Source organism: Neolamprologus brichardi, chromosome 10 (genome assembly GCF_056152115.1).
Source record: "Neolamprologus brichardi isolate AB-2024 chromosome 10, ASM5615211v1, whole genome shotgun sequence".
In the NCBI taxonomy this organism is placed as follows: Eukaryota; Metazoa; Chordata; class Actinopteri; order Cichliformes; family Cichlidae; genus Neolamprologus; species Neolamprologus brichardi.
This window is the reverse complement of record NC_142113.1, coordinates 7,589,133-7,601,148: the sequence shown is the minus strand read 5'-3', so window position 1 is coordinate 7,601,148 and position 12,016 is coordinate 7,589,133. Positions and strand designations below refer to the sequence as shown.

General features: G+C 41.3%; 1 protein-coding gene across 2 annotated transcripts in view; it reads left to right on the top strand.

Moving 5' to 3' along the window:
- The first annotated feature begins 236 nt into the window (after nucleotides 1-236).
- The window catches only part of alcama (activated leukocyte cell adhesion molecule a), a 43,917-nt gene continuing 32,137 nt past the window's right edge, over nucleotides 237-12,016 (top strand). For both annotated transcript variants that reach the window (XM_087847131.1, XM_087847130.1), the window contains exon 1: nucleotides 237-403. In XM_087847131.1, the coding sequence (XP_087703257.1) occupies nucleotides 346-403 (58 nt within the window). In that variant the 5' untranslated portion in view covers nucleotides 237-345. The remainder of the gene's footprint in view (nucleotides 404-12,016) is intronic.

Genomic DNA, 12,016 nt, shown 5'->3' with positions numbered 1-12,016 from the left:
CACTTTTTTTTTACATTAGTAATTCCTTTTGTGCATAATTTTATATTATTCTTAATAATAAATTAATTAAAGCAACAAAACAACCTGAAGAGCCGGTTCGGAGCCGAAAGACTCGGTTCTTTTTAGTGAGTCGAGCCGAAAGATCCGGTTCTCTAAAAAGAGACGGAAATCCCATCACTAGAAGCAAAATCCCCTAAGACTCTCCTCCTCCTCCTCCCCCTGTCCTTTCGTCAGCTTTTCCGTATTCCGTATAAACCTTGGTTTGATTTCCACTGGTCATTACTTGTCTTGCTGGTCATCCACCAACCCCACAAGCTACATATCTTTTTCTCTTTTTTCAAAACGATGGATACTGTCGCTTTACTTTTGCTGTTTGTGGTCAACGCTGGGACGCTGGTTCAAGGTAAGCTTCGCTTATAATGTAGTAGGAATGCCTCGTAGCATGGTTAGACAGGTTAGAGTGCTGATGTTGATTTGGCACAAAAATACAATACAGACTAATGCAGTACTAATATTTCTTATAACTAAATGCCAGTTAGCGTAAAATACAAATAACTCACCAGCTGGTGAGGAAACCGAGACATGCTCGTGACTGATTTTCAGCTTTGGGCTTCCCACTTTACCTTTTTTAAAAAAATAAATAAATAAAAGGGAACTATTTTATGTTAAGTGGGTAAAGCAAAGGAACCTGTTTTGTGTGTGTTTGTGTATTGTTTTATATGCCCAAGTAGGTTAAGAAGAAGCCAGAAATACTTTTACTTTTATGTCTTTTGTCATGTAAGTCAGGGAGGTCTTGAATTTTTAATATATATATATATATATATATATATATATATATATATATATATATATATATATATATATATATATATATATATATATATATAGTTTATATATATAAAGTCCGGGGACTTTCTGCTGTGTATTTTCACGGCAGAATGAAAAAGCACCTGACTCGGTGACTCACCGATAGAGCATGAACAGTAGCTGAAATTAGAATCGGGGAAACTGAAACTGAAAATAAATGAGATCACTGCTAAACACACAAACATGAACACTATTCATATGATGCGTTGTAATACACTGGTATCACTTCTGCCCTGTGGTGTGTTAGGTAGTTTCCATCTTGAAATGACGTTAGCTTAGTCATTTGACAATTACAGGTGAGTGTGACTAAACAAGAAGTTAAACACTGTTTTTGGCCAAATCCCAGTGGGGGAGTAGCAGCTTTTAATATACAAAAAAAACCCAAAAAACAGTTCCTCCCACACTGAAAAGAGGAAACTGGAGAAATCCAAACTGAATGGACTTGGACATCCAGGATATTGATAACGCAGTTGTACTGACAGCAGACTGACAGCAGACTGACAACCTACACTTACTATAGTTGAACAGAGAGATCAATGTTGCCCTTTGGGGCCCTTATATGTGTGTGGGGTTTTGTTGTTGTTTTTTTTAAATAACATCTTGATCCATACTTCATACCAGCGAGGGATGGTAATATACCATTACTTCCTGGCGGTAATCCTAAGCCTCATGCAGCATGAACCTCTTTCTTTTTAAAGCTAAAAGCCACCTCTGTGCTTGTAAAACCATCTGTGGTACACTATGAGGCGTCACATGTGATATATGATGACTCTAACGCTGTCAAGCTGCTCAGATTTTCAGTGTTGTGAAACAGAAATGCTCCCTATGCTCATCCACGTTTTTTTGTTTTTGTTTTCCTCTTTTTGATGCATATATACCATCAAAACAGTGTACATCACTGTCACAACAGCGTTTGTTTTCATTCAAAGGCTTTATGATTTTTCCTTTTTTTTTTTTTTTTTTTTTTTCTTTCTTTCTTTCTGTTTTTTTGCCTGTCCCATTTGGTTCTTTAGCCGTCAGAATTGTTGTCTGAAGACCAACAAGGATACCCAATGGATTTATTTTGACAAATGGATCATCATGGCATTGCCGTATTGGTCCATTTGATCGACCTTTGTTTTTATTATTTATTTTATTTTATTTTCAGTTGTTACAGACGGGACAGACATGAGTGAGGGATAGGAAAGGGAGAAAGAAAGAGGAAGGAAAAGAAAAACAGAAGGGGAGAGGGACAGTGAGAAAGGGGGGGAAAAAAAAATATCTCCGGGATCACCTGTTGAGAGAAAAAGAATAGAAAACAAGCAAAAAACAACCAAAGCAACATACTAAACACAACACCATTGCATTAATCTAGCTAAGTGTAAACAGCAGTAAATACTAAATATTGAATGTTGTTGTTGTGCAGCACGCAGGACAGACAGCGCACAATGTACTTTGAAGTAGCAGCCAAGAAAGGTGTGATTTAAGTCTACGAACAGTGAACACCCGTGTGCACACCTGTGTGGATCGGCGCGCTTGTATTCAAATGGTTTCCCCATGTAATGGTCTGCAAGAGGATGTAGAGAGCCATAGCCCTGTCCCCCAGGGCATGAAGCAGGCATGGAGGAGATCCAGGCCCCAGACATCTAGAGGCCCCAGAGTGCAAGAGCCCAAGGAGGACCACCGGAGGGGCATCCGTGCCACCCTCATGGGAAGGGCTGAGGATCCCCAGACGAGGGGTCACCCAGTAGCCACCGGGCAGAAGCTAGAGGGGGCTGCACCGGCGTGCCCGCCGGCTCCGCCGGCAGCCAGCTGTGCCAGAGTGAACCGAGCCGCAGGCACAGAGGCCGGAGGCCCGAGGGCCCCCCACGCCCCGGAAGAGGCCTGACCGAGCAACAGGCACCAGGCCCCGCCAAGTAGCCACCGGGAGTGAGCTGGTACATACCTGAGCGCCCAGCCCCAGAACCAAGAACCACCAATGCACCGACCCCTGAGGGCATCAGGGAGTGTGGTGAGGGGAGATAGGCCTCCACGCTTTGGAGGGCCTGGGAGTTCCCAGAGAGGTGGAGTCTAAGACCCGACCTGACATATAGACACAGACAAACAGGCACACACAGACACAGACATGCATTCCCACCCTCATGCACACATATACAAACACTCAGCACTCACCCAACGTAGGGATAAACGTAAATGGACATGTATACACAATCACACTCCCCAAACATACTCTATACCCCGGGTCCAGGTACCCTCGCCCCCAGAGGGGGAAACGGCACCCAGACCCAAGAGATGTTACCCTTCCCTCCGGGGTGGAGGCAAGCAAACCGTCCCAGGCTCCGCAGCAGGGAAGCCAATCGGACAGCCAGCATCTCCTCCCAGCCCCTCCGCCCCGATGGCTAGTAGAGAACGGGGGGTGTGGTTAAGACCCCATACCTCCCTCCTCCCACTCAAGTGTAGTGTTGCTGCGTGTTGCTCTAAAGTGCATTTAAAACAAGGGAGAGCATGGTGCTGCTGCCAGAGAGCAGCAGGTGTTAGCACGGCCCCTCCCGAGAACCCTCAATGTCTACATGGATTTAAAATTGAGAGGTGGGCACCGTCGCCAGAGGTAGGTTTGAATACACAGACCGTCTACTGGACGCCGTTAACGTGCCCACCCTCAAGGCCCTATATATATATATATATATATATATATATATATATATATATATATATATATATATATATATATATATATATATATATATGTATATATATATATATATATATATATATATATGTATATATATATATGTATATATGTATATATATGTATATATGTATATATATGTATATATATATATATATATATATATATATATATATATATATATATATATGTATATATATATGTATATATATATATGTATGTGTGTGTGTGTGTTATGAGAGTGTAAGTAATGTGGATGTCTAAGTTGTGAGATAAAATTGAGGCACAGGTGGCCAAAAGAGGACGGGGGGGGAATGTCTCCCCTGCACCCTGGTGACACACCCGCACCCCAAGGCCCTACCTGTGTGGGTGGGTGTGGTGGAGCGGGAAGAGGGAGGTAGCCAGGGATGGGGAGGAAAAGAAGGGAGGGGAGGATGCCCCTCCCTAGGGCCAGCTCCCCCGCTGACCCCAGTAGGCACCCCCGTCCTCTGGTATCCACCAAGGCAAGGGAGCCCAGGCCCATCCAGACCGGGGCCTACGGCAGCAGCACCGCCAAGCCCCACAGGACCCGGGGCAGCCCACCCTACCCCACCGCAGAGGAAACTGTACCCACCCCAACATTCAATCATCTCCCAGACTACACAAGACAACAGACACCCAGGTTAAGTTTATTCTCCACCTCTCCTATGTCTCTCCCCCACCTCATCCACGTGTTTACACAATCTTCTAGTGTTTCACATGTATATATTTTAGGCATATTACCAGTGAATTTTAGTCCCATGTCACAGAATATTAAGGTCTTTTAGCCCTTAGAACTAAAGACATGGTTTGGAGAAAGAGACTTTGTCCTATCTGTGATGGCACACAGATCCTTAGAGAGTAGAGTAGATAATTCTTCTATGTGGAGCTTGCTAATGTTTATTTGCTTTATCAGAATCATGTTTATTACAGGAGCCAGTTGAGGTGGTTTGGCCATCTCATAAGGATGCCTCCTGGGTGCCTCTTTTGGTGAGGTGTTCCGGGCATGTCCCACCAGGAGGAAGGTCTGGGGCAGACCCAGGACATGCTGGAGGGATTATGTCTCTCGGCTGGCCTTGGTGTTCCCTCGGACAAGCTAGAAGAAGTGGCTGTTTAGGCTGCTGCCCCTGCAACCCGGCCCCGAATAAGCGGATGAAGATGGATGGATGTTTATTACAAATTTTAACATAATTAAGGATTTGTGTCTCATTTTTGCTAGGTAATCATTGATTATTGTTTTCAGCAAGTCTCACACACGTCTCCTGGGCAGTTCCAGCCCTTTTTTTATTGGCAAATCTGTCAATCTCCTCCAGTTTTGATGGTCTTGTTGTACGGACCGTGGTCTGACCTTGTTCAGGTCAGACCACAGATTTTAAATCAGATTCAAGTGAGAGCTTTGTGCAGAACACACAGTACTTTGTTCACTTTGGTCTTCTGGAGTTATTTACTAGGAGCAAAATATGTTTTGGGTCATTGTTGTGTTGGAAGACAAAGTGACAACCCAGACCCAGTTTTGCACAAGTATCTTTTTTTCTTCATAATTCCTTCACTTTGATGAAATTCCCAGTTCTGGACGCACTGAAGTATCTCCAAGTTTCACTGCTGGATGGTGTTCTTTCAGTTGCACACCTCTCCCTTTTTTCTCCAAAAATAAGCAGCATCTGCAGCACAGCGCTCCCAGCTGCTATGCACACTTTCGTGCTTTTGCATTTTTTATGCTTTTTTAGTACAACACACTGATCACTTTCAGTCAGCAGGAACTGAGAGAAATTGGCCTCAGCCTGAACTTTATATTGGATAGGACCCAAAGTATCCCACCTGCGATTGTGAAACCACTGGGTGCTCTGTGGGTTATTGTCTACTAATTGTAACTGAATCCTGGCTCCATTTGCAAATCCCCGATGCCTCAGTGGAGCTACCAAAATCATCCGTGTTTTTTCGAACCGGAAGCTTTGGATAACTAGCTCCTGCCAAGAGCCTTCCTACCACATTTTGGATCAACTTAAGGCTTTTCAAGGAATTTTTAGGACATCTTGATAATAATGAATTGCAGTAGTCCAGCCTACAAGTAATAAATGTTTTTCAGCACCATTGAGAATGAGACAGGATGTTTTTAATTCTACAGAGGCTGTCATTTGATGCTTAGGTCACATGCTGACAAACCTGAAAAACATGTGTGACTACATTTCTGCTATGCAGATTTTGTTTTGCTTTCAACCAGCATGGTGTCACATTTTGCATGCTGTGTGGAAAAGGCCTCTTTCTTTGTTAAATGAAGGCTTTGCGCCTTTCGGTGAGTAAATAAGAGTTAAATGTTACCATTTATTGTGAAGATCTTAGAAAAAGTTGTGGCTAACCAGCTAATAGCTGTCTTGGAGAAGTACAGTATTCTTGATTAGTTTCAATCTGGCTTTTGTAGAGCTTATTCCACTGAAACAGCTCTTAAGTGACATTTGATGTGAACTGATAATGGAGAATGTTCCGTTTTGCTGAGTTTAGAAGCTACCTCTGCTTTTAATACTGTTGACCATCATGTTTTGTTCAATAGGCTGAGATATTAGATGAGTGTATCTGGGTCTGCTTAGGCTATTTCTAAGTCCAGGTCTTCTTCCAGTTCTCTTATACATGGTGTGCCACAAGGTTCTGTTTGGGGTATCTGTTTCTGTTATCTGTTCCCTCTTCAGCAAATTTTGAGCATCTTTAAGGACATTTCTTATCACTGCTATGCAGATGACTTTCAGTTTATATCTGTTTTAAGTCCTAGGATGTTACTAAGCTGAAAAAGGAAATTATCCTGAATAGGTGATTAGACTCTAAAAGTTAGATGGCTGGTATCTTTTTCCAAAACCAACAAGTATAAAAAACTGAACCCTTGTTTGTGCCTCTGGCAAATTTGCACCTAACACAATCAAAACACTTGGTTACGTTGCCTCATTTGCTAAATCTTTCATTAGGAACTTTGGGATAGAAACATCCATCATTTAGAGAAAATATTACGCATTTCGTATTGAGCTGAGAAGGAACGCAGTTTGTCCTGTACTTCATCTAGAATGGAAAAAGACACAAAGCTGGAGTTATTCTGCGTCTTTATGCTGTCAGCTGCCTTTTCTTCTCTTATTCTCTTCCCCTCCCTCTCCTGTTGCTACTTCAGTCATGAAACTGATCAATGATCAGCTGATCAGCTTTTCTGTCGCAAGTCCCGTCTCTCTTGTTTGTTTATCTCCCACTTTGCGCCAGAAAGAGGAAACCAGTGGATGTAAGCTTGATCAGCTTTTGTTAGAATTTATTTAATATTAATTTCTAGTATCAGCTGATGTTTGCTGGAGCCACAGCAGTAAAAGCTGCTGGTCATTATATCGGTTTGGTTATCTGGTGAGAGGGAAACATGAAGATGAAACCAGGAGATGTCCTTACTGAATCATCAGAGCTGAACAGGTGATGGAGGGAAGTTATAAACTGTTTCTGAGAAATAACACCAGGATTCTTTTCTAAGTAGCTGACAGCTGGTAACTGTGCAGGGGCGGGTCTAGCTAAGTTTTGCCAGAGGGCCAGGTAGGGCGTTAACAGGGAAAGGGGGCACACAGAAATACTCTTTCTTTCTTATTCTCATTTAAAATGTCTAGCATTTAACAAATAATTATCTGAATCTTACAACCAAAGTTTTTATCTGACGTAAAATGTATAGAAATCATACATATACCAACAAGACAGTGTACATCATTGTCACAACAGCGTCTATTTTCATTCAACCACAGCACTGAAACTGCTCTGATCAAAGTGTTTAATGACATATGTCTGAATACAGACAGTGGAAAAATGTTAGTTTTAGTTTTACTGGATCTCAGTGCAGCATTTGATACAGTTTGACCACAACATATTACTCAAACGACTGGAGAACTGGGCAGGTCTTTCAGGAACTGTACTAAACTGGTTCATAACATAGTTAAAAAACAGGAAATACTTTGTATCAATAGGTAACTTCACATCTGAGCAGACAAGTATCAGTTCCCCAAGGTTCCATCTTGGGACCTCTTCTGTTTAACATCTACATGCTCCCACTGGCACAGATTATAAAGAACAACAAAATAAACTATCACAGCTATTCAGATGACACACAAATATATATCACAATGTCACCAGGAGACCAGGGCCTTTACAGGCTCTTGGTAATTACATTGAGGAAATTAATGACTGGTTGTGTCACAATTGTTTCCAGCTAAACAAAAACAAAACTGAAGCAATAGTCTTTCGAGCCAAAGGAAAACGATTACAGGTCACCAGAGAACTTCAATCTATACACCTAATGACCACCAACCAGGCGAAAAAATTTGGGTGTAGTGATGGACGCAGACCTAAACTTTAAACCAAAAAAACCCACATTAGGACAATAACAAAGTCAGCTTACTATCACCTCAAGAATATTTCAAGAATAAAAGATCTGATGTCTCAACAGGTCCTGGAAAAACTAGTCCATGCATTCATCTTTAGGCTTGATTACTGTAACAGCATCTTTACAGGTCTATCTAAAAAATCAGTCAGACAACTACAGCTCATTCAGAACTCTGCTGCTCGAGTCCTCACTAAGACCAAAAAAGTGGACCACATCAGTACAGCTCTGAGGTCTTTACACTGGCTGCCTGTCCACCAGAGGATAGACTTTAAAGTTCTGATGCTGGTCTATAAAGCTCTGAATGGTTTAGGACCAAAATACATCAGTGACCTCGTGACCCAGTATGAACCTTCCAGATCCCTCAGGTCATCTGGATCCGTTTTTTTATCAGTTCCCAGAGTCAGAACCAGACAGGGAGAAGCTGCATTCAGCTTTTATGCTCCATATATCTGGAACAAACTCCCAGAAAGCCTCAGATCAGCTGAAACACTCGGTTTATTTAAATTCAGGTTGAAGACCCCCCTTTTCTCAGCTACATTTGAATAAAGCACCAAATGCACACTGTTTTACTTTTAAGCTTAAATTTCAAAACTTACTCTTTTTTTTCCCATTTTAAATCATGCTTTTTATTTGTTTTTGTTTTTTAATGTCTCTGTAAAGTACATTGAATCACCTGTCTGTTGAATTGTGCTATATAAATAAACTTGCCTTGCCTTGCCTTGCCTTTATGGCTTTTCCTATAATACCTGGTGGGTTGGTCTCTAGTCAAAATGCCCGGACCGATTTTTTTTTTTTTTTTTTTTTTTTTTTTGTCCCAGGGCATGACATGCAGTGAATTAATCTGAGAAGAAAAAATAAATAAATGACCAGGCCAGTGGTGCACATCGCAAATTAGCTCGCATAGACTCATTAGCTGTGCCGCTTCTTAATGACAGTATCTTAGCTAACAACCCCAACTACCAGATTCAACTTGTAATTGGCTAAAAATCACATAGCCTACCAGTGAGAGGGGCATTGCTAGCTGGCAGTTTTTTCAAGCGATGTTGAATTTTCCACATTCCGACACTTCAAATGCTGCAGGAGCTGTCCGCTCAGCGCAGCATCAGCACTGTGGAAATACACGGATACATCCGTAGATGCGCGACAGAATTCACAATGTGTTTTCGGGACTTTCAGGTGTATGGACCAATGTCTTCTTTTCTGATCAAACCAGAAAGCTTTAATGAGCAGCTGGATTTGTCTCGCATTAACTGCCTGGACACAGAGGACATTGAAATGCAGCTGATTGAACTGAAAAGCTCTAGTCTGTGGGGGTCAAATTTTGCAGAACTACAGATGCAGCTGGAATCCATAGCTGTGCATGTTCATGGAGCTGCATTTTCACCTGCTGGACATCACTACCTGACAAGTTTAACTGTCTTCAGAACAGAACATTGGCTCTACATATCTGTGTGAGCAGATTTTCTCTCACATGAGTGTCCTCAGGTAGCTGTCTGAATGCTGGACACTCGGAGACCTGTGTCTCTGCGAGTGGGAGACCAGCGATCAGATTAACATGTGTATATTAACAAACATGCCATATTGGCCCAGTTTATTTTTCTGATCCTTGTTGTGAGGAGACCATAAATAGCATCTGTATTTTCTGTTGTACAGTTCATTTGCTGTAATCAAGTTCTTGTTATGGATAAAAAGTGTCCTTTTTTTTGTTTCAAAATAGCTGATAACTATTTAGTGATAGCTGCCAACATCTGTGAACAAATATAATTCTGTAAAGTTGTTCTATGTAGTGTGTAACTGTTAATATAGAGCATTATTCAATTTATTGCTAATGCAATTATATGGCACATTCACTTCTGAGGAAATTTTAGATGCCACTCATCATCAGAAAGGTTGCCTACCCCTGCATGCATTTATTTCATTATGTTTAGATTATCTTAAATCACTGGTCGCTTGTCTAAGTAAAAACTCCTTGGAACATCTGTAAGTTGTTTAGAATGATGCTGCAAGGGTGCTGACAAAGTCTTCCGAGTACTGAGGTCACGCTGTTACTGACCCACCTGCATTGGATCCCCATTAAATTTAGAGTCCATTTCAACATTCTGGCTTTTAGAGTTCTTCATGGATAAGCACAAACTTACATCAATAAACTTTGAAATCTTTATGTCCCTAACATGCCCCTGAGGCCATGTAGTTGAGGCCTGCTGGCTGTGCATCATACAAAGCTGAAAACTAAAGTAGACAGTGCTTGTGCAACTCTGGAAGGGTCTACCTCTGAAATATGTGGTCTCAGCGGTCTCTTTTAAAATACGGCTAAAAATGAATCTTTTTGGCCTTGTGTTTGGTTAACTTTGGTGTATTTTGTTGTGAAGTACTATGTGATGTTTACCTTGAAAGTTGCTATTGTTGTTGTTTTGTTTTCACAAGAATAGGCAAATATGCTCAAATTATAAGTTTTCACAATTTATTATCAGACGGTTAGAATTTCCACTTGTTTTATGTGGACCTCTGGCTCAGAGGCAAATGCTGCTGGGCCCAGGCAGGAAACACTTTTATTGCATGTGGTAAAAACAGAATGTTAACACGATTGGTAAAACATTGGAGGGAAGCCTTTAGACCACATCTCAGGCTGCACCTTTCAGACACCTATTGCGCCCCCCCCCCCGATCCCATGTAATAATAAAACATGGAGAAAAGACAATTAAAAAAAAAAAACACCGAAAACCGATTACCATTGACTAGAAGCTAACTCTGGTACTAATGTTAGTCGGTCGGTGGGTGGGTGGGGTGGGGGTGTTTAAAGGGACCAGATTATGTGCTGGAACTCCTCCATAATTTAGGAACCACAAAAGAAAAAAGTTCAGTGTCGACATGGGAAGAACAAGGAAGCAGTTGTGAATGTTACTGACCACATAGTCACAGACTTCATCATGGTGGCCCAAAGACCCAAAGTCCTCTAGTGGGCCCTGTGTTCACTGCCCAGCATTGCTTAGAAAACTAGGATTGCCAGGTCCACCACTGGTGCCTTGTGATAAGCACACTAACATGTATAAGGAGGAAGGACATCTGCAGGTCACATTGTCTTAGTTTTTAATTGGTTTACTTGCCTGTTCGACATGTTTCGGACCTCAGAAAACAAGTTCTTGTACTGGGCATTATTTTTTGTCTAATTACATGAATTGTAAATAATGAAAGGCATTTTGAACAAGAGGATATTCTGTTTCTCTCCAGACATGCTGGTGCCTCAACAGTCTGCTGAGTCTACACAAGGCCATTTTCCCATATAGAATTAATTAGCCTTAATTCCCAAGGGCACTTGCCTTTCCATCCCTCTGTGCTTCTCTAGGGCATCACATCTAGGATTAACCATGGGCCAGCATGAAGTTGATCGAGAAGTTTATATAATTTTAACTTTGATTTTATATATGGTCTTCCGAAAGACAGAGGGATATGTCACATTTTAGGTTTTTTAAAAGCAAGGAAATTAGTTCTTTTATAAAACGGATGGTATTTTTTTTTCTCCCAGATGAATAGAAATGTGTTTTGTTTGTTTTTAATTTTGAAATCAAAGGCTTGGGCTTGGATTCGCGCTGCTCTGAACACTGCAGCCTGTGGTATTCACATTCCAAGTTGGCGACATGAGGAAAATCTAATATCACAATATTTTTTGCCTACATCACGATACATGATATATATCACAATATGTTTAAATAACCTCCAAAAACAAATGTTATTTTTAGCCAATCAGTCATTCAAATTGATCCCTCAGTGTTTTGTTTTGTTTTTACAAACGAATGTACTGTCAACAGTATGTTTCTTCCTGTGGTCAACACTAGACCTTTACCAGCAAACAATCACAGCAACAAAAAAGGACATGAAGCAAGAATTCACCACAGTGTACCAGGTAGAAAATGTTCCATTTGGGAGGGGGAAATTAATGATGCATTCGCAGAGTTTGGGAGAAAAGACACTCACAGTGAATTGCATGCAGACAGCTTAATATTGACATGGCAATTTATACTCAATGGTTACGGTAAAGCCATTTTAGCCATCATATATGGAAAAACTCGGAAAAA